Source organism: Rhineura floridana, chromosome 5, assembly GCF_030035675.1.
Source record: "Rhineura floridana isolate rRhiFlo1 chromosome 5, rRhiFlo1.hap2, whole genome shotgun sequence".
Classification (NCBI taxonomy): Eukaryota; Metazoa; Chordata; class Lepidosauria; order Squamata; family Rhineuridae; genus Rhineura; species Rhineura floridana.
Window position 1 is genome coordinate 185,888,119 of NC_084484.1, and position 19,233 is coordinate 185,907,351.

Consider the following 19,233-nt stretch of genomic DNA (forward strand, 5'->3'; position numbering starts at 1 on the left):
GGGTCAAAGCACCCCACCCCACTTCTACTCTAGCCCACATTTCTAAGGCAGCAACAATGCTTATTGGGGGCCGATATGGTGTAGAAGCAATGGACTGGGTGCAGCTAAGGCAGAGTAAAATGTAAATGTACTGCCTTCAAGTCGATTCCGACTTATGGCGACCCTATGAATAGGGTTTTCATGAGGCTGAGAGGCATGACTGGCCCAAGGTCACCCAGTGAGCTTCATGGCTATGTGGGGATTCGAACCCTGGCCTCCCAGGTCGTAGTCCTAGGATAGGTAAAACTGACCATGGGGGAAGGTGGAGGGGAGGGGTAAGGAGGGGATTGGAAGGGGATGGGGGGGAAGGGAGAAGGAAGGGGAAAAGGGAGGTTATGGGAGGGAGGGGAGGGCAGGTTTGATCATTTGCATACTTACTTTGAATGGGATTTACTGCCATGCAATCATGTTTGGAAATGGAAATGGACTGCCTTCAAGCCAATGCTGACTTATGGCGACCCTATGAAGAGGGTCTTCATGGTAAGCAGTATTCAGAGGGGGTTTACCATTGCCTCCCTCTGAGGCTGAGAGGCAGTGACTGGCCCAAGGTCACCCAGGGAGCTTCATGGCTGGGTGGGGATTCGAACCCTGGTCTCCCAGGTCGTAGTCCAGCACCTTAACCACTACACCACACTGGCTCTCCCAAGTTAATGGACTAAGGTTCCTTAATTTCAGTGGGTCTGCTCTGAGTAGGACTAGCACTGAATACCACCCATTGGACCTGGACTCTGGCGTGAGTGAGATCTTTGAAGACATTGCTTCTGTTCTGAAATGCTTGACTCATCTCAGCCTTACTGACTCTGCATGCTACTGAGGACACTGGATTCCTGCATTGAGCAGGGGGTTGGACTTGATGGCCTTATAGGCCCCTTCCAGCTCTACTATTCTATGATTCTATGACATGCAGAGTGTCTGGCAGCCTCCAGCTGTTTTGGACTACAACTCCCACCATCCCCAGCCCACACAGCCATAAGTGCCACTGATGGGAATTGCAGTCCAAAACATCTGGAGGGCACCAGGTTGGCAAAGGATGCACTAAAGTCCTGGGCCCAGTGTTCTTCAACATTTTCATTAATGACTTGGATGAGGAGGTGCAGGGAATGCTTATCAAATTTGTAGATGATACAAAATTGGGAGGGGTAGTGAATACCTTAGAAGACAGAAACAAAATTAAAAGGGACCTTGATAGGCTGGAGCATTGGGCTAAAAACGACAGGATGAAATTTAACAGGGATAAGTGCAAAATTCTTCATCTAGGAAAAAGAAACCAAGTGCATAGTTATAAGATGGAGATTACTTGGATCAGCAATACTACATGCAAGAAGGATCTTGTTGATAAGCTGAATATGAGCCAACACTGAGATGTGGCTGCAAAAAAGGCAAATGCTATATTAGGCTGCATTAACAGAAGTATAGTTTCCAAATCTCATGAAGTAGTAGTTCTCCTCTATTTGGCACTGGTTAGGCTTCAGTTCTGGACACCACACTTAAGAAAGATCCAGACAAACTGGAACAGGTTCAGAGGAGGGCAATGAGGATGATCAGGGGACTGGAAACAAAGCCCTATGAGGAGAGACTGAAAGAAGTGGGCACGTTTAGCCTTGAGAAGAGAAGACTGAGGGGCGGTAAGACAGCACTCTTCAAGTACTTGAAAGGCTGTCACACAGAGGAGGGCCAGTATCTTTTCTTGATCATCACAGAGTTCAGGACATGGAATAATGGACTTAAGTTGCAGGAAGCCAGATTTCGGCTGAACACCAGGAAAAAAAATCCTGTTAGAGCGGTACGACAATGGAACCAATGACCTAGGGAGGAAGTGGGCTCTCCAACACGAGGCTTTCAAGAAGCAGCTGGATGGCCACCTGTTGGGGAATGTTTTAATTTGGATTCCTGCATTGAGCAGCGGGTTGGACTTGATGGACTTGTTTAAAAACACTATATTAGAAGCTCAACTGGAGTGCATACTGCAGATCAGAAAAGGTACCACCAGGACCAAGAAGATGCCAGCATGGTTAACGAGCAAAGTCAAGGAAGCTCTTAGAGGCAAAAAGTCTTCCTTCAGAAAATGGAAGTCTTGTCCGAATGAAGAAAATAAAAAAGAACACAAACTCTGGCAAAAGAAATGCAAGAAGACAATAAGGGATGCTAAAAAAGAATTTGAGGAGCACATTGCTAAGAACATAAACACCAACAACAAAAAATTCTATAAATACATTCAAAGCAGGAGACCATCTAGGGAGACAATTGGACCCTTGGATGATAAGGGAGTCAAAGGTGTACTAAAGAACGATAAGGAGATTGCAGAGAATTCTTTGCATCTGTCTTCACAGTGGAAGATATAGGGCAGATCCCTGAACCTGAACTAACATTTGCAGGAAGGGATTCTGAGGAACTAAGACAAATAGTGGTAATGAGAGAGGAAGTTCTAAGCTTAATGGACAATATAAAAACTGACAAATCACCGGGCCCGGATGGCATCCACCCGAGAGTTCTCAAAGAACTCAAAGGTGAAATTGCTGATCTGCTAACTAAAATATGTAACTTGTCCCTCGGGTCCTCCTCCGTGCCTGAGGACTGGAAAGTGGCAAATGTAACGCCAATCTTCAAAAAGGGATCCAGAGGGGATCCCGGAAATTACAGGCCAGTTAGCTTAACTTCTGTCCCTGGAAAACTGGTAGAAAGTATGATTAAAGCTAGATTAACTAAGCACATAGAAGAACAAGCCTTGCTGAAGCAGAGCCAGCATGGCTTCTGCCAGGGAAAGTCCTGTCTCAGTAACCTATTAGAATTCTTTGAGAGTGTCAACAAGCATATAGATAGAGGTGATCCAGTGGACATAGTGTACTTAGACTTTCAAAAAGCTTTTGACAAGGTACCTCACCAAAGGCTTCTGAGGAAGCTTAGCAGTCATGGAATAAGAGGAGAGGTCCTCTTGTGGATAAGGAATTGGTTAAGAAGCAGAAAGCAGAGAGTAGGAATAAACGGACAGTTCTCCCAATGGAGGGCTGTAGAAAGTGGAGTCCCTCAAGGATCGGTATTGGGACCTGTACTTTTCAACTTGTTCATTAATGACCTAGAATTAGCAGTGAGCAACGAAGTGGCCAAGTTTGCTGACGACACTAAATTGTTCAGGGTTGTTAAAACAAAAAGGGATTGCGAAGAGCTCCAAAAAGACCTCTCCAAACTGAGTGAATGGGCGGAAAAATGGCAAATGCAATTCAATATAAACAAGTGTAAAATTATGCATATTGGAGCAAAAAATCTTAATTTCACATATACGCTCATGGGGTCTCAACTGGCGGTGACCGACCAGGAGAGAGACCTCGGGGTTGTAGTGGACAGCACGATGAAAATGTCGACCCAGTGTGCGGCAGCTGTGAAAAAGGCAAATTCCATGCTAGCAATAATTAGGAAAGGTATTGAAAATAAAACAGCCGATATAATAATGCCGTTGTATAAATCTATGGTGCGGCCGCATTTGGAATACTGTGTACAGTTCTGGTCGCCTCATCTCAAAAAGGATATTATAGAGTTGGAAAAGGTTCAGAAGAGGGCAACCAGAATGATCAAGGGGATGGAGCGACTCCCTTACGAGGAAAGGTTGCAGCATTTGGGGCTTTTTAGTTTAGAGAAAAGGCGGGTCAGAGGAGACATGATAGAAGTGTATAAAATTATGCAGGGCATTGAGAAAGTGGATAGAGAAAAGTTCTTCTCCCTCTCTCATAATACTAGAACTCGTGGACATTCAAAGAAGCTGAATGTTGGAAGATTCAGGACAGACAAAAGGAAGTACTTCTTTACTCAGCGCATAGTTAAACTATGGAATTTGCTCCCACAAGATGCAGTAATGGCCACCAGCTTGGATGGCTTTAAAAGAAGATTAGACAAATTCATGGAGGACAGGGCTATCAATGGCTACTAGCCATGATGGCTGTGCTGTGCCACCCTAGTCAGAGGCAGCATGCTTCTGAAAACCAGTTGCCGGAAGCCTCAGGAGGGGAGAGTGTTCTTGCACTCGGGTCCTGCTTGCGGGCTTCCCCCAGGCACCTGGTTGGCCATTGTGAGAACAGGATGCTGGACTAGATGGGCCACTGGCCTGATCCAGCAGGCTCTTCTTATCTTCTTATGTTCTTATGGCCTTACAGGCCCCTTCCAACTCTACTATTCTATGATTCTATGAAGTGTCAAATTCTGAATGTCAACATCAAGAATTCTGATTTCAATTCACAATTTTTTTACCTTTCAGTATTTGAAAGGGCATTATGGCATCCTTACCCAACCTAAAACCCCCATCATCCCAGGCTATTGGCTGGGGCTGATGGGAGTTGTAGTGGCAAACACCTGGAGGGCACTAGGCTGGCAAAGGCTTCACTATAGGATACCTTGGTTCTGGGACTGAGCCTTGGTGAACTCTGGACTCTCTTGCACCAATATAATTTTTCCCTTTAAAAAGAACTCTTTAAAAATTGAAAGCACAATGGGAATCTTGCGTGGAAGAAGCTTTGTTTACACCCACAGGAGTCTTTTGATAAGTCAGCACATGAGGGTGTTGCCCTCTGGCTGCCGGAGTGCTGGATGAGAAGCCCCCCCCCCCCGCCAACCTCAACCAGTTATCTTTGGGGCAGCCCTTTGCCAAACCCTCCATCTTCGTTTTCAGCTGCCTCAATTAAACAGCGGGGACACCAGGACACTGGATTCTCCAAGGATATTTATTAACATTACAAAAAGACAACAAGAGAAGATGTTGCTGTTAAGAAAAATGGTACCTGCCCCTCTTTTCACAGCTTCCCAGGATCAGACAAAGAGGACAGTGAGAAGGCCCTGGATATTAATCCCTGGTGATGTCCCTCCCACAGCTAAGTGCAGGCTGGTCTGAAGCGTCCACATCCCATCACCCTCTCTGTACCCAACATTAAATCTTTTGCTCAGTGGTTCCGGCAAGGCCTCCTCCTCTACCAGGTACCATGAGTTGGTTTCTGGCCTTGGAGAGGGAGATGGACAGAAGCTTCAAAGCCCACCACCATGTGGTCAAGCCACCACTTCAGAAAAGGTGATTTTCAAAACAAGCCCCGTGGCAAGAGGGCAGAGGAAGGCAATCGAGAACCTCTCCCTTCCTCTTCATCATTGGGCCTTTTTCCAAAAGTAAAGCAGGATTGGCTGGCTCTTTGCTCTGGTACCTTCAAGATTTCTGTCAGCCCACACAAAGCATTTCCAGGTCCTCTTGGCTTTGTCCCAATTGTTGTGTCCCCGCTTACCCAAGTTTTAAGGTAAAACAAAAAAGATACCCAGCGTACGTCCAGCCATTACTCACAAATCCATGCCCATCCTCTGAATGTTGTTTTAGGGTTTCCACCCAAAGAGAAAGAAGCAAGAAGCTGCCGGTCAGTGGCACCGCTGACCAAACCTGCCAGGAACTTGGGACCAATGCTGGATAGGTAGTGAATGTGGCACGTGCCGATGGCCCTTCCTCTTGGGGTTCGTCTTTGCTCCAGATGGCTTATCAACACTTCTTAAAAAGCTGCCCCAGTCTCCCTAGGAACGTCTCCGCGGCTTTCCTTAAATAAACCTCACGTGTTCTCTTGGCCTTTCAGGGAGTCCAAAAAGGGCTGACTTTGTTCCCAAGTATTCCCCCCTCCCCTCCCTGCTGGACCAGCCAAGTGTTTTTTTCACCGGGTGGCGCCTCCACCTCGTTTGACTTTTGCCGACAAACCTGCAGACAGAAAGGGAGAGAAGCCAAAATGACATCCCAGAGGGACAGACTTCTGAACACTGTGAACGGAGGCAGAGCACTGGGGCAGGAGACTTAGCGACACGATGGAAGCTTTTGTAATGGAGCCCTTTGAAACCCTGTCCCGCTGGTATAGGGCATGGGGCAAGAGAGGACAAGGCTTTTGCTCCTTTAACTGCGGTATAGAGGGTAAGCGTTGCAGGGAAGGCAAAGCGGCACTTCCTAAAATACTGCCTTGCTTTTGGAAGATTTGGGGAGGGCTATGGGCTCAGGTCCTGCTTGCGGGCTTCCCACTGTGAGAACAGGATGCTAGGCTGGATGGGCCACTGGCCTGATCTGCTTATGTTCTTAGGAGCCTGCCTCTCTGTCCCGGCCATCATTTGCCTTTGGTGCTATCAGGAACGTTTGGATTATGGAGAACAGGAGTGACCTCCGTGGTCTCTCGAAAGCCAGGGTTGGCTTATCACATCTCTTCTCAGTGGCCCTGGGGACTGCGCTGGGATTAGGCTTACATCAGAGGCCCAGGAAGGTAGTTACCTGCTATACTGAGCATCCAGTTTCATACATCCCGAAGAAGCTAGAGAGAAAAGGAGACAAGGTAAGGACGCAGCCACCCCCTTGTCCTCGTGGCCACGCTACATGCTGCATCCCACACGCACCAAGAAGCAGGCCTGTTTCTTTGGGCCTGCTCGGGAGACAAACCAGACCTGCAGGGCTGTTTCCTTGGACATCCAGAAAGACTGCAGGTCAGCGGCAGAGCCTCTGCTTTGGGTGCAGGAGGCCCCACATCTGCTCCCCAAAGGCATCTCTAGGTAGGGCAGGGAATGTCTCCCATTTGGAACCCTGGTGAGCCCCTGCCAGACAATGTGCACACAGCACTGAGTGAGATGGAGCAGTGGCTTGACCTCCGTATAAGGACATTTCCTATGTTCCCCCTAGGGTTCATAATTTGGGGAAGGGCGGCAGCTCTGTGCTGAAACAGCTGCTTTGCAGGCAGGAGGTCCCCGATGGCATCTCCAGGTAGGGCTGGGAATGCCCCCTGCCTGAAACCCTAGAAGGCTGCTGCCAGTCAGTGCAGACAATACTGAGCTAGATGGACCAAGAGTCAGCTTCCTATCTTCCTAAATAACAGAGGGAGGCCTGATCGTTTGCATACCAGAGCCATGCCCTGCTGACCACCCTCGGCTTCCGCTAGCGCCCACGGTCAGGCCTGGTGAGTCTACGTGGGAGGAGGACACCATGAACCCTCTTGCTGGTGCTAAAAGCACACCCCAGGCAGAGAGAGGGGGATTCTGGGCCTTGCCTGGGTGCCTTCCGCGTTGCAAAAAGCGGCACCCTGATGATGGGAGGGTCTCTTTCTGTTGCTTGGGGGTGGGCTGCCTGAACTGGGGTGGGCACGCAATGGGTCCCAGGTGCAATTCCCAGCAGCATCTCCAGGTAAGACGGGAAGAGACTCCTGCCTACACCCTGGAGAGGAGCTGCTTTGTATTTATTTGTTTACAGGAATACCCCGCTTAACACTGCCTCGCTATAACGTACATGCTCCATTCATCCCCATACCCCGCTTAATGTTTGCGCGCTTCGCAATAACATACACTTTATTGGCATGACGCCGCTGCCATCTAGTGGTGATGGCGTGCAGTACAAGTGAAGACAATTGCTTCACTTAAAGGTTATTTTCGCTTAAAGTATACTCTCCGGTCCCATTGCATACGTTAAAGCGCGGTATGCCTGTATTAGATTTATAACCCGCCCTTCCTCCCAGTGGGAGCCCAGGGCGAAGCAGCCTTCCCCAAGCCGGTGCCCTCCACATGTTTTTGGATTATTATTATTATTATTATTTATTATTATTATTATTATTATTATTATTATATCCCACCCTTCCTCCCAGCAGGAGCCCAGGGCGGCAAACAAAAGCCCATTTGCTACCGGGCCAAGTTCAAGGTTCTACTTTAGGTGTACAAAGCCCTATACAGCTCGGGACCAGGATGCCTGAAAGACCGTCTTATCCCTTATATACCCCATTGATCACTGCGCTCTGCGGGTGAGGTCCTCCTGCAGATACCATCTTATCAGGAGGTTTGTTCTGCACAACAGAGGAAACGGACCTTTAGTGTGGCAGCACCTACCCTGTGGAATTCCCTCCCTTTGCATATTAGGCAGGCGCCATCTCTGCTACCTTTTGAAGACTTTCCTCTTTCAACAAGCCTTTTAAGTTGAGACCTTTCCCAGTCTGCATCTGTGTTAGAATTGCTTTTAATATGTTTTCGTTAATAATATGTCTTTAACCCTTCTTTTTTTTAAAAAAAGATGTTTTTAAAGCTTTTTAAAAAGTTTTTGTTTTGTTTTAATATATTTTAAGGTCTTTTTATGTTTTAAAGTGTTTTTAGCATTTCTGTTTGCTGCCCTGGGCTCCTGCTGGGAAGAAGGGCGGGATATAAACCAAATAATAAATAAATAATAAAATAAAAGCACTAAAAACATTAAAACATCATAAAAACAAACTTTAAAACACATTAAAACAAAACATCTTCAAAAATGTTACTTAAAAACTATGAAAACGTCTTCTAAGATTAAAAACGTTTTTAAAAAGAAAGTTTAAGAACATATTAAAAAGCAATTCCAACACAGATGCCTCTACTTAAAAGGGTTGTTGAAAGAGGAAAGTCTTCAGCAGGCACAAAAAAGATAACAGAGATGGCGCCTGTCTAATATTTAAGGGGAGGGAATTCCACAGGGTAGGTGCTGCCACACTAAAGGTCAGTTTCCTCTGTTGTGCAGAACGGACCTCCTGATAAGATGGTATCTGCAGGAGGCCCTCACCTGCAGAGCACAGAAATCTCCAGGACAGGAGCAGATGGGGATAAGGGCTCTACTTAAAAGGCTTGTTGAAAGAGGAAAGTCTTCAAAAGATGCCAAAAAGATAACAAAGGTGGCGCCTGCCTAATATTTAAGGGTAGGGAGTTCCACAGGGTAGGTGCCGCCACATTAAAGGTCTGTTTCCTATATTGTGCAGAACGAACCTCCTGACAAGATAGTATCTGCAGAAGGCCCCCACCTGCAGAGCACAGTGATCAACTGGGTATATAAGGGGTAAGACGGTCTTTCAGGTATCCTGGTCCCGAGCTGTATAGGGCTTTGTACACCAAACTTTTATTATTATACTGAGCCCAACCACTGGTCCATCTAGCTCCGTATTGCAAACACTGACTGGCAGGAATCTCACCTAGTCCTACCTGAAGATGATGCCAGGGACTGAACTCAAGACCTTCTGCATGCAAAGCAGTTGCTCTAACCACTGAGCTATGGCCCCTTCCCTACTGCCAGTCAGTGCAGACAATACTGAGTTAGATGGACCGAAGGGTCTGATTTGATATAAAGCAGATTCCGGTGTTCTTAAGAGCCTTGCAGCTATTTTGTTTTATCTTTTCCTCTTCTTTTCTGCTATCTTCTTGTTAATGTTTTAATTATGAACTGTTGAATGAATTTCCTAATGTGGATCTAATTCTGATATTGTTGGTACTGGGTATTGTTGACTGACCTGCTGGTATGTTTTATGTTCATTTAAACTTCTGACATGTTTTAAATGAACTGTAATCGTTGGTATTGTTATACTGCAATGTCTTACAATTGCGGTTATTATATTTAAATTGTCTATTCTGTACAAAATGCAAACCCTGAGGATGTGAGGGGAAAAAAGGAAACATTTCCACCTTCTGGAAAAGGGCAACGAAAATAAACAAGGTGAAGCACCTTTTTAACAAGGAGAATCTAAAGCAGCCTTCCCTAAGCTGGTGCCCTCCAGATGTTTTTGGATGATGATGATGATGATTAGTAGTAGAATTAGAATTTATTACCCACCCTTCAATTCAGAGGTCCCAGGGCAGGTTACAACCATTTTAAAACATATAATTAAAATAGTGAAAAACAAAGTAAACAACATCACAGAAAACAGGGTGGGTCCTAAAAATGTAAGGTGTCAAGGCCCGGGCAAAGAGGTGCGTCTTCAGCATTTGCCTAAAGTTGTGCAGCGATGTTGCTAGACGCACCACGGTGGGGAGGGAGTTCCACAGCTTAGGGGCCGCCACAGAGAAGGCCCTCTCCAGGGTACACCCCCCCTGAACTTCCGAGGGTGGGGGAATTACTAAAAGGGCCCCTCTGCTGATCTCAACCCTGTAGGGAACGAGGTGGTCTCTCAGATATTTAGGAGCTAAGTTGTTGAGGGCTTTCAACACGAATGTGAGCATCTTGAACTGGGCCTGGGTTAGGGTTAAGCTTAGCCCTAGCCAGTGTGGCCATGCTAGGTGGCGATGATGGGAGTTACAGTCCAAAACATTTGGAGAGCACCTGATGGGGGGAAAGCTGGTTTAAAGCATTTTCTGTGCTTTTAGTTTAGTTCACCAGCACACAAGACGTCATGATGGCCACGAGTTCAGAGGGCTTTAAAACAATTACTTAAAATATTATTTCGAGAAGCCCGGTGCCCCCCAGATGTTTTGGACTACAACTTCCATCTGGTGCCCCAGATCCTGCCTGCAAGGTGGGCTGGTCAGCAAAACAGGTGTGTGTGTGTTGTGATCACCGTCAGAGGGTCAGCCGCGAATGCTGCCACGCTGTTCCTCATCTCATTCTCACTTCCTCGCAGGGGGATCAGCGAGATGTTCCCCAACCGGGAATCCTGCTGGGTCCGAGATGCCCGCACCTTGGATGACTCGGAAGGCCAGACATTACCACCATGCTGTGAAGGTGAGAAAAGGGAGAAGGCAGATCAAATTCCTGGCTCCCGCCAATCCCTGGGGATGGATTCCTCACCTCCAACAGATGAGAACAAGGGACTCTGAAGCAGAAGGAGAATGGCATGCAGGGCCGGCAGCTCCAGGAGCACTGCCAAATGAACCTGCAGGGCCAGTCCCTCCACCCCACCCTGGCCTGACTCAGAGCACTCCACTGCAGGAGACCCAGGAAGACTTGAGGCTCCCCTGCTCTGTCACAGGAGGAGACGATTGGAGAAGGCCGGGCCCCTTTAAGTCAAGCAGCATCTTGCAGCACAGGTGGCACTAACCGTCAGGCTGTACCTGCTGCTGCTGTTGCTGTTGCTATTGTATAAAGGCTGGAGCAGCTTCAGAGCTCTGTGTTCCCCAGAGCACAGCCTGAACCTTGTCCCGCCTTGCCTTGCCCTCCAGTTAGGCTCTGCCTTGCCACAACAGTTCTCTGAGGAAGGGCACCCCACGGCTACTGACATTTGCAAACACATGTTGCAAGGAAGCCAGATTTCAACTGAACTTCAGGAAAAACTTCCTAACTGTTAGTCTTATGTCCCTTCAAGTCAATCTCGACTTACGGCGACCCTATGAATCAGCGACCTCCAAGAGCATCTGTCATGAACCACCCTGCTCAGATCTTGTAAGTTCAGGTCTATGGCTTCCTTTATGGAATCAATCCATCTCTTGTTTGGCCTTCCTCTTTTTCTATTCCCTTCTGTTTTTCCCAGCATTACTGTCTTTTCTAGTGAATCATGTCTTCTCATGATGCGTCCAAAGTATGATAACCTCAGTTTCATCATTTCAGCTTCTAGTGACAGTTCTGGTTTAATTTGTTCTAACACCCAATTAATTCTCTGTTAGACTGTTAGAGTGGTACAAACCTGTTAGAGTGGTATGATTGCTGTAAACCACCCAGACAGCTTCGGCTATGGGGCGGTATACAAGTGCAATCAATCAATCAATCAATCAATCAATCAACCAATCAATCAATCAATAAAATGGAACCAATAACCTAGGAAGGTGGTGGGCTCTCCAACACTGGAGGCATTCAAGAGGCAGCCAGACAGCCACCTGTCGGAGAGGCTTTAAGTTGGATTCCTGCATTGAGCAGGGGGTTGGACTGGATGGCCTTATAGGCCCCTGTCAATATGATTCTATGGCTCCAGTGCTGCCATCGCCGCCATCTGCCTCTTCCTCCCCTGCCCCTCGCTCATGGTTTCCTTCTCCCACTCCTTCCTTACAGGCCCAACTCTACTATTCTATGATTCCCCCCAAGATTTCTGCCCTGCTGCTGTTTCAGTTCATCGGGGTCTATGAGAACTCCGGATGCCAAGCCTGGAGCCTGATGGGTGAGGGAGGCAGGGATCTGGTGAATGGCACAGAGACCACAAGCTGTCCCCAACGTGATTCCCACCACCAGATGCCTTGGACCACAACTCCTGCCATCTCTGACCACTGGTCATGCTGGCCAGGGCTGAAGGGAGTTAGGAGTCCAACAGCTGGAGGGGACCAGGCTGGCTACCCTTACATAAGCTGCGCAAGAGGAGAAGGAACTTCCTAGCCCTCAAGGCTGTGACAATAAGCTTAAAAGGGTGGACTGAAATCTCAGAAGCAGCAGAAGCGCTCTCAGAGAGCTCCGTCCTGCTGCCTAGGATTATAAATTATGCAAGGACAGGGATCATGCAAATGTGCTTCCTCTGCATAATTTATACGGGCCCACTTTTGTGGTCACAGAACATGGATTCCTTTTGGCACACGGATTTGAATGTCTTTAAATAAGGCACACATGATGCAGAACCCAGTTTGTGGTTCCTGAATTCCACCCGTGCCTGCACGCAAGCCCCAAAGAAGAGGGAAATAAGGTACACGTGACACAGACCTATAACAAGGGTGCCCAGGAAGAGGTTTGCCTGGGCCTCCCCTGACCCCCAAGTTTGTTTGCTTGTTTATTAAATTTATATCCCGCCCTTCCTCCCAGAAGGAGCCCAGGGTGGCAAAAAAAACCACTGAAAGCTCTCTAAAACGTCTTAAATGCAAAAGACTTTAAAACATATAAAACCAAAACATCTTTAAAAAACAACTTTTTAAAAAGAGTTTTAAAAAACTCTTAACCAGCAAGGTTTCAAGTGACCCCTAGAAGTTACCTGCACAGAGAGGAAGGTAGCAAACCAGGCTCGCAGCTCCATCTGTGTGTCACAGCAGAGATACCTACGTGAAAAGGTGGGAAGAGAGAGTGAACGAGCATGAACAGAGCGACACCACTCCCCTTCCCACTCCGCCCCCAGTTAAGGCTGCCTGCCTGCCAAACTGGAGAGCCTGTTAACCTGAAAGCCGTCTCAGGCAGAAATCCCTGGGCAGGCATGTAACATGACAAGACACGGCACATTTACAGAAGACAGTCTGGCTTCCTTGCTTCCCATCAGTGCTGTGTCATTGTTGCTGGGAATCACAATGACACATCCACACCAGGGCGTCCTGCCTGCCTGCCTGCCTGCCTGCCTGCCTGCCTGCCCGCCAGCCCCCAACAACCGTGGGCCGTGGCGTGAGTCAGACCTCCCTTGAATGAAGGCTAAGGGAGGCAGGAGTCTGGCACTGAACCTCAACCCCTGGGCCAGAATTGTTCCGCATATCTTGATGGCTTTGGGAACGTAGAACCCGTTGTTTTATTGTATTTTAAAGTGATTAATTAGCCATTCTTAGCACCTTTGGGCCAATGCTCTAAATGAACAAATTCCCTCCCTCCCCACTCCTAAATGCCTCAACGCATCTCGCACACTTTCCACTCATTCTGCTGCCCTAGAGTGGGGAACATCTGTGGCTCTCCAGATGGACGCGGCTGGAGTCCCACGCCCATCAGCGCCTGCCCTCCTGGCCCAACAGTCAGGGATGATGGCAGCTGTAGTCCACCAACACCTAGAAATCCTCAGGTTCCCTACCGCCTGCTGCTATGAAATGTTTGTCTTACCACTGCTGCTTCTCTTGCTTCTCATTCTCAAAGAAGACCGTGAGCCCCCAGCTGCAAAAAAGAAACACACACAAGGAGTTAATGGGGGGGGAGGCGGATCCCCCAAAGGCTGTGTTGTCACAGCAAGGCTCAGAGCTTTTTGTTAATAGGCCTGCAGGAAGAGCAAGCTGGTGATCCCAGGAACTGTCTACTTCATCTCTCTTTTTTTCTTCAGGAAAATGATTGACTGGGGTTCAGTTTTTCCCCAGGGTAAGCTGGAGGGGGAGGGTTTCAGGCATTCGTGGGAGAGCCCCCCCCCCACATCCCTGCAAGATGATGGGCCACAGCTGAGTGGTAGAGCATCTGCAGACAGCCCCAGTTCAAGCCCCAATGGCATCTCCAGGTACACCTGGGACACACGCCGGCCTGAAATCCTGGAGAGCTGCTGCCAGTCAGTGTATACAGTACTGAGCTAGATGGACCAAAGGTTTGATTTAGAATAGCATGGCGGCACCTACCCTGTGGAATTCCCTCCCTTTAAATATTAGACAGGTGCCATCTCTGTTATCTTTTTGGTGCCCACTGAAGACCTTCCTTTTTCAACAAGCCTTTTAAGTGGAGACCTTATCCCAGTCTGCATCTGTGTTAGAATTGCTTGTTAATATGTTTTAAAACTTTTTTTAAAAAAAAAACCAATGTGTTTTTTAACCTTTTTTAAAGATGTCTTCAAAGCTTTTTAAAAAATGTTTTTAAAGATGTTTTGTTTTAATGTATTTTAAGGTCTGTTTTTATGAAGTTTTATAGTGTTTTTAGTGCTTTTGTTTGTCGCCCTGGGCTCCTGCTGGGAGGAAGGGCGGGATAGAAGTCAATCAATCAATCAATCAATCAATCAATCAAACAAACAAACAATAAGGCAGCTTCCTTGGTTCTTGTAACACAGACTTGAGGGTCTCTCCCTGCTGGGAAACATTCTATACATTCTCCAAGCATGTCCAAGAGCAGGGAATGTGGGTGTGTATTCCGTGTTTTGGAAAGTGTGTATTTAATCATTTTGGCCTGACATGCAAACCGAATCAAATTCCCCACCACCACCACCATCCCTACTTAAAATGGAAATGGCCTGCCTTCAAGTCGTTTCCGACTTACGGCAACCCTACGAATAGGGTTTGCATGGTAAGTGGTATTCAGAGAGGGTTTACCATTGCCTTCCTCTGTGGCTGAGAGGCAGTGACTGGCCCAAGGTCACCCAGTGAGCTTCATGGCTGTGGGGATTAGAACCCTGGTCTCCCAGGTCGTAGTCCAGCACTCTAACCACTACACCACACTGGCTCTCTTTTAGCAGTATTCAGAGGGGGTTTGCCATTGCCTTCCTAGTAGGCTGAGAGGCAGTGACTGGCCCAAGGTCACCCAGTGAGCTTCATGGCTGTGTGGGGATTCGAACCCTGGTCTCCCAGGTTGTAGTCCACCACCTTAACCACTACGCCACACTGGCTCTCATCCCTACTTAAGAGCAAGGTTAAAGTCTTGCATTTGGTCACTCAGCCACATCCACAGCCTGGAAGGGTAAGAACTCAGCGCTCTATGCACTGCACCCCACATCTGCACATAATTTGGAGTGAGGCAAACTGCTCAGAGGCAACCCCAGGAGGCTGGATCTGGGGGGAGGGGACTCACATGGCCATCAACATCCCCTGCACTTCAAACCTCACCATGATGCCGACGGAGCCCATTTCATGAACCTCCCCTAACCAGCACACTCCTCTTAATAATTAGCCTTTGTAACCGGCGTCCTCAAAAAAAGCCGAATCCTTTTGACAGCTGTGAGCCCTGTGGTTTTTCAGGCCCTCAAAATTTCCCTGGAGAAAGGAACTGTGTGCTCAAAGTCTGCCACTTGCCAGTGTGTGAGCCCCGTTAAGCAACTCTAAGAACATCAGAAGAGCCTGCTGGATCAGGCCAGTGGCCCATCTAGTCCAGCATCCTGTTGTCACAGTGGCCAACCAGGTGCCGCAAAGGGAATCCTGCAAGCAGGACCCGAGTGCAAGAGCAACTCTCCCCTCCTGCAGTTTCCAGCAACTGGTATTCAGAAGCATATTCTGCCATCTGGTGGCCAAAGGCAGGCTGAGCGTGAGACCAAAGCTCCATTTCCCCATGCAATCTTTTCCCTGCCAGATCTAGGGCAGCTGCCCCTGTCTGGGGCCCTCCAGATGTTTTAAAATTTAACTATAATTCCCATCAGCCTCAGCCAGTACACTGATGGGAGCTGTAGTCCACAGGGCCGGCACCAGCCTGCCCTGGCACATGCATGCTCCACCCACCTACTTTTCTACCTACCAAGTGGGAGGGGAGGTGGGATGGCGGGGGGGAGGGCAAGCGGGCAGCTCCCTTCCTGCGATTTGCAGCAGGGACCCTGCCACGGATCGTGGAAGGGGAGCACTATTTCCCCACCCTAACGAGAGGCCCTTCAGGGGCCCCTGTGGGCCATGGGGCCCTCAGCCAGGGCCCCACCTGGCCACCCTTTGGTACCAGCCCTGGTAGTCCACAACATCAGGGGCAGCTGCCCTAGACAGTTCCACTGCCTGCTGCAGCCAAGAATCCACTAGGGTCTGTTCTCCGTTTTTCAACTGCCCAAGGAACTAAACCTTTGAAGTTTAAAAAGGTGTAACAAAACCTTTGCATCATTGTGTGCATCACTGCACACAAACAAGCCAAGCCTTGTTTGCCAAAGGGCAGAGAGTGCCCCAGCAAAGCCTTTGATACACAATGACATTTCTAGCTCTGGGCACCGATCTCAGTGCCCCACAAAGCGCTGCGTTCACAGCAGGGGAGGAGCAGGGTGGGGAGATGGAGAATGAACAGCGTTTGGGCATTTTGACTCAGTCCCAGGAAACAGCCTTGAAAGGGCTTTCTCATTCTGGCGGTGCTGTGTTTTGCCCCAGGGCCATGCCATGGCAGTTTCCAAATCCCTCCTGGTTGACTAAACCCAAATTTCTGATCAGTCACAAAAGCCAGCGGGCAAACTGTGATTGAGTTGCTGTCTATCATCAGAGCAGGTTCACACCTTACATCAAGGTGAGGAACACCTGTGGCCCTCCCAGATACTGTTGGACTCCAACTCCCATCAAACCCCAGCCAGCCTGGCCAACGGTCAGGGATTATGAGAGCTGGAGTCCAGAAATATCTGGATGGTCACAAGTGCAGGGACTCATACAGAAACATGGGGAAGTAGAGGGGCACTCCTCTGAAGGTTCCAAAAGTAGATGTTTTGGGCAGGGAGCGTCAAGCGTGTTTACAAATTCAGAGCAGATAAATAGGTGTGCAGTCTGTTTGAAACTGGCCTCCGGGTCCACCTCAACTCAAAGTGGACACTCACCAGCTTGGAGGACGGACTTTCTTCTTTATTCCCAGGTAGATTTTCAGGTTCTTCACTGGCCATTCTTTCTCTGGTTTGTGGCTCTGGATAAGGAGAGTAAAATATTATCATGAGATCTAAATACTTCCTTGTGGTGTGCTAACTTTTAGAACTTTCCAATAACCCTTTTATGGAGAGAGCTTTATCGTAGTCTGCATCGGAACTGGAATTGTTTGAAAGACAATGTTTTTATTGTTTTTTACCTTGTTGTTTGCCACCCTGGACTCCTTTGGGAGGAAGGGCGGGATATAAATTTAATAAATAAATAAACTGAATATATCTGAGAAGGTAACACATAAAGAGTCTTGGAAGGACATGAGGACCCAGAAACATTCTGCGCCGTGTGATGGGCATTTAATATATATGCCAATGAAACCCTTATCTACACTGGGGTGTGAAACCTGGAATTCAAAACCCGGTATTAAATTAAGTGGAACATACGGGCCTTTGTCTATTGCATGCAATAAATTTATATTCATCCAATGGGACAGTGTTCTTTGACTCCCACACACACACACCCCCAAAGAAGTTTCCTGATTGTTATTGTCTTCTGTTTCCTACTGTTATCTCAATAAAAACTTAAAAGAGTGAGACATCAGGAAGGGAAGGAAGCCATCTCCTAACGGACAAGGCCAAAAGACTGGAAGCTGCTTTATATCACTCGTTCAGTACTGTCAACACTGACTGGCAGTGCCTCTCCAGGGTTCCAGGCAGGTGTCTCATCTGGCTCTACCTGGAGCTGCCACAGATTGAACCTGCGGCCCTTTGCATTTATTTCTTTGTTTGATTGATTGATTGATATCCCGCCCTTCCTCCCAGCAGGAGCCCAGGGTGGCAAACAGAATTGCTCAAAACACTTTAAAACATCATAAAAACAGACCTTAAAATGCATTAAAACAAAACAATGTTAAAAACACTTTAAAAAAAAAAAGCTTTAAAAACATCTTTTAAAACAGGTTAAAAACATTTAAAAAACATGTTAAACGCAATTCTAACACAGACGCAGACTGGGATAGGTCTCAACTTGAAAGAGGAAAGTCTTCAAAAGGCCTGCCAAGCAGGTGCTGTGACGCCGAGCTATGATGGCCCTCCCCTTGATTGCCCAATGGAAACTAAGTCACAAAATGCCCACCACAAGCTACGCAACACTGGCAACACCCTCAAAGTAGAGGCAGGGTGGCAGAGTTAAAGCCCGCCTTGGCCAAAGAAATTCACCAGAGAAGGCTTGGGGGGAACTTGCAAGGCACAGCTGACCGCATAGCCACCCTCTGCACCCCCAACGTACCCGGACTTCCTTGTAGAGGCGCAGACAGTTGTTGTTCAGGATGAAGTATCGGTCATGGAAGCCGGTGCTGAGCCCCACACCCAGCAGGTTCTTCTCCTCCCTGAATTTCATCATGCCATGCTTGCTGTCGCCCACCTTGCTGGCTGGGGGGGAAGAAAGGGGTCAGGGAGCTGGGGTGGGGGGAGGGCAGCACCAAGGCTGGCAGGGACGGGTGGCACCGAGGAAGTGAGCCCCAGCATCATGCCAGGGCATTCGGGGGGGGGGCAGCGGCTGCCAGCCAGGAACTGCTGAGAGGCAACTCCAAAATAAAAATAAAAAGTTTTTTTTTTTACAGTGGTCCACTGTTTTTTGTATGTGGTGGCCATCATCCCTCCATCTCCCCCCCCCATTGCTGCGCTTGGGAAGAAATTGCTCGTCTGAACCACCAACGGGCAAAACGCATCACAAAGACTAACAGGCTTGTTGTGGGGGCCTCATGACAGCTCGCCTTCCTGTTGTCTGCTGCTGGCATTTGGGACTCGCGGGCATACCACCCCTGTCTATGGAGGCTCCACTTAATTAAGAGTCACAGAGAGGCCTTCTCTTCTTCTTTTTTAATGTGTCTAATCCCTTTCTGAAAGCTATCTAAGCCACGGCCTTCATCACATCCTGCGACATAAGGAGTTCCCATCGGTCAAAGACTTTCTTCTGTCAAGCCTCACTCTGCTTAAGAACATAAGAAGTTAAGCAGAGCTCTGATGCTGGATCGGGCCAAACAGGAGCCGGTCTAGTCCAGCAGCCTCTTCTCACTGTAGTCAACTAGATGCCTCCAATGGGAAACCAGCAAGCAGAACCTGGCACAGTCACCTTTGCCGAGTGACCCAGAGTTCTGGTTTTAGGAGGAAATCTCCTCTCAACTCAAGGTCACAGGGTGACCTTCACAGCTGAATGGGGATTTGAACCCTTCCCACTTCCGCGCCTAGCACACTAGCCACCAGACCACCATTTCAGATCTCAAAGAAATCTATTTATTGGGCCACCTGCACCCAGAATATCTAACCTGCATTTAAAACCTGCTTTGGAGGC

The 19,233-nt window shown here is 48.2% G+C and overlaps 1 protein-coding gene across 11 annotated transcripts in view; it reads right to left on the reverse strand.

The window, feature by feature from the left end:
• Positions 1-4,729: 4,729 nt before the first annotated feature.
• ARAP1 (ArfGAP with RhoGAP domain, ankyrin repeat and PH domain 1) overlaps positions 4,730-19,233 on the reverse strand; it is a 185,498-nt gene continuing 170,994 nt past the window's right edge. For all 11 annotated transcript variants that reach the window (XM_061629148.1, XM_061629149.1, XM_061629150.1 and 8 more), the window contains 7 exons: positions 18,169-18,311; positions 16,845-16,927; positions 13,496-13,546; positions 12,675-12,738; positions 10,350-10,505; positions 6,305-6,344; positions 4,730-5,749 (listed from right to left, as the gene is read on the reverse strand). In XM_061629148.1, coding sequence (XP_061485132.1) covers positions 6,327-6,344; positions 10,350-10,505; positions 12,675-12,738; positions 13,496-13,546; positions 16,845-16,927; positions 18,169-18,311 — 515 coding nt within the window. In that variant the 3' untranslated portion in view covers positions 4,730-5,749; positions 6,305-6,326. The remainder of the gene's footprint in view (positions 5,750-6,304; positions 6,345-10,349; positions 10,506-12,674; positions 12,739-13,495; positions 13,547-16,844; positions 16,928-18,168; positions 18,312-19,233) is intronic.